Source organism: Vollenhovia emeryi, unplaced genomic scaffold, assembly GCF_000949405.1.
Source record: "Vollenhovia emeryi isolate VEMERY1.0 unplaced genomic scaffold, V.emery_V1.0 DF951951.1, whole genome shotgun sequence".
Taxonomy (NCBI): domain Eukaryota; kingdom Metazoa; phylum Arthropoda; class Insecta; order Hymenoptera; family Formicidae; genus Vollenhovia; species Vollenhovia emeryi.
In genome coordinates this window covers 1-1,041 of record NW_011954415.1, presented here as the reverse complement: position 1 = coordinate 1,041, position 1,041 = coordinate 1, and the positions used below count along the sequence as shown (strand labels likewise).

General features: G+C 53.4%; 1 protein-coding gene across 1 annotated transcript; it reads left to right on the top strand.

Annotated features, from left to right (window-relative positions):
* Positions 1-72: 72 nt before the first annotated feature.
* On the top strand, positions 73-1,024 carry LOC105556010 (the record flags this gene model as incomplete). Its single annotated transcript, XM_012003088.1, has 1 exon — positions 73-1,024. A coding segment is annotated over one exon (952 nt), but the record flags the coding sequence as incomplete, so codon positions are not given.
* Between the last annotated feature and the right edge of the window lie 17 nt (positions 1,025-1,041).

Here is a 1,041-nt window from a genome sequence, read left to right as displayed (position 1 = left end):
CATGTGGACGGACTCTCTAGTGACACTTTCGTGGATCAAATCTCATGCATCACGCTGGAAGGATTTTGTCAGGAACAGGGTGGCTCAAATTCAAGAACTCACTCCAGCCGCTCACTGGAGATACATTCCTGGGACTTCTAATCCGGCTGACTGCGCATCACGAGGCCTCACAACTGCTCAGCTTCAAAACCACGCACTGTGGTGGACGGGACCACCATGGATACTCAAACCAGACTCATGGCCGTCGCAACCAGCACTCTCTGAAGAGATGAGTGCTACAGAAGCTCGCCCAGGCGTTTCGCTATTGACGGTTACGCCAAGGGCTGAATATCAATGGGACCTCATCTACAGGTACTCAAACCTCACGAAACTATTGAGGATTACAGCTCTCTGTTTCAGATTCGTCTCACGGTTGAGGAAAGTCCACGACTCATGGCCTGTCAGACACATCTCTCCAGAGACCATGGAAAAGGCGAGGCTCTTCTGGATCCAGGCAACCCAAGCAACGTACTTCTCGCACGAGCTCAAGGCATTACAGGCAGAGTCACCGTTAGCAAAGGCGCACGCATTCAACAGACTGACTGCGTACATCGACGCTCAAGGAGTCATTCGCGTCGGCGGACGACTAGCGCACGCAGCTCTCTCACTCGACGCGACACATCCTGTGATACTGCCTCGTCACTGTCAGCTGTCGTCATTGATCATCGCTCACGCTCATCAACGGACTCTACATGGAGGCACGCAGCTCACGCTGTCACACATCCGACAACGATACTGGATTCTAGGCGGGAGGGCTCCTGTCAAGTCTCACATCCTGCGGTGTGTCACGTGTGCTCGTCAGAGGGGGATCCGTGCTCATCAATTGATGGGCCAACTACCTCTCTCTCGAGTTACGCAGGCACGACCGTTCACTCATACAGGTGTGGACTACGCAGGGCCGCTCACCGTCAAAACATGGAAAGGAAGAGGTGCCAAAACAACAAAAGGCTGGATTTGCGTTTTCGTCTGCTTTTCGACCTCAGCAGTACATCTAGAGGCGGT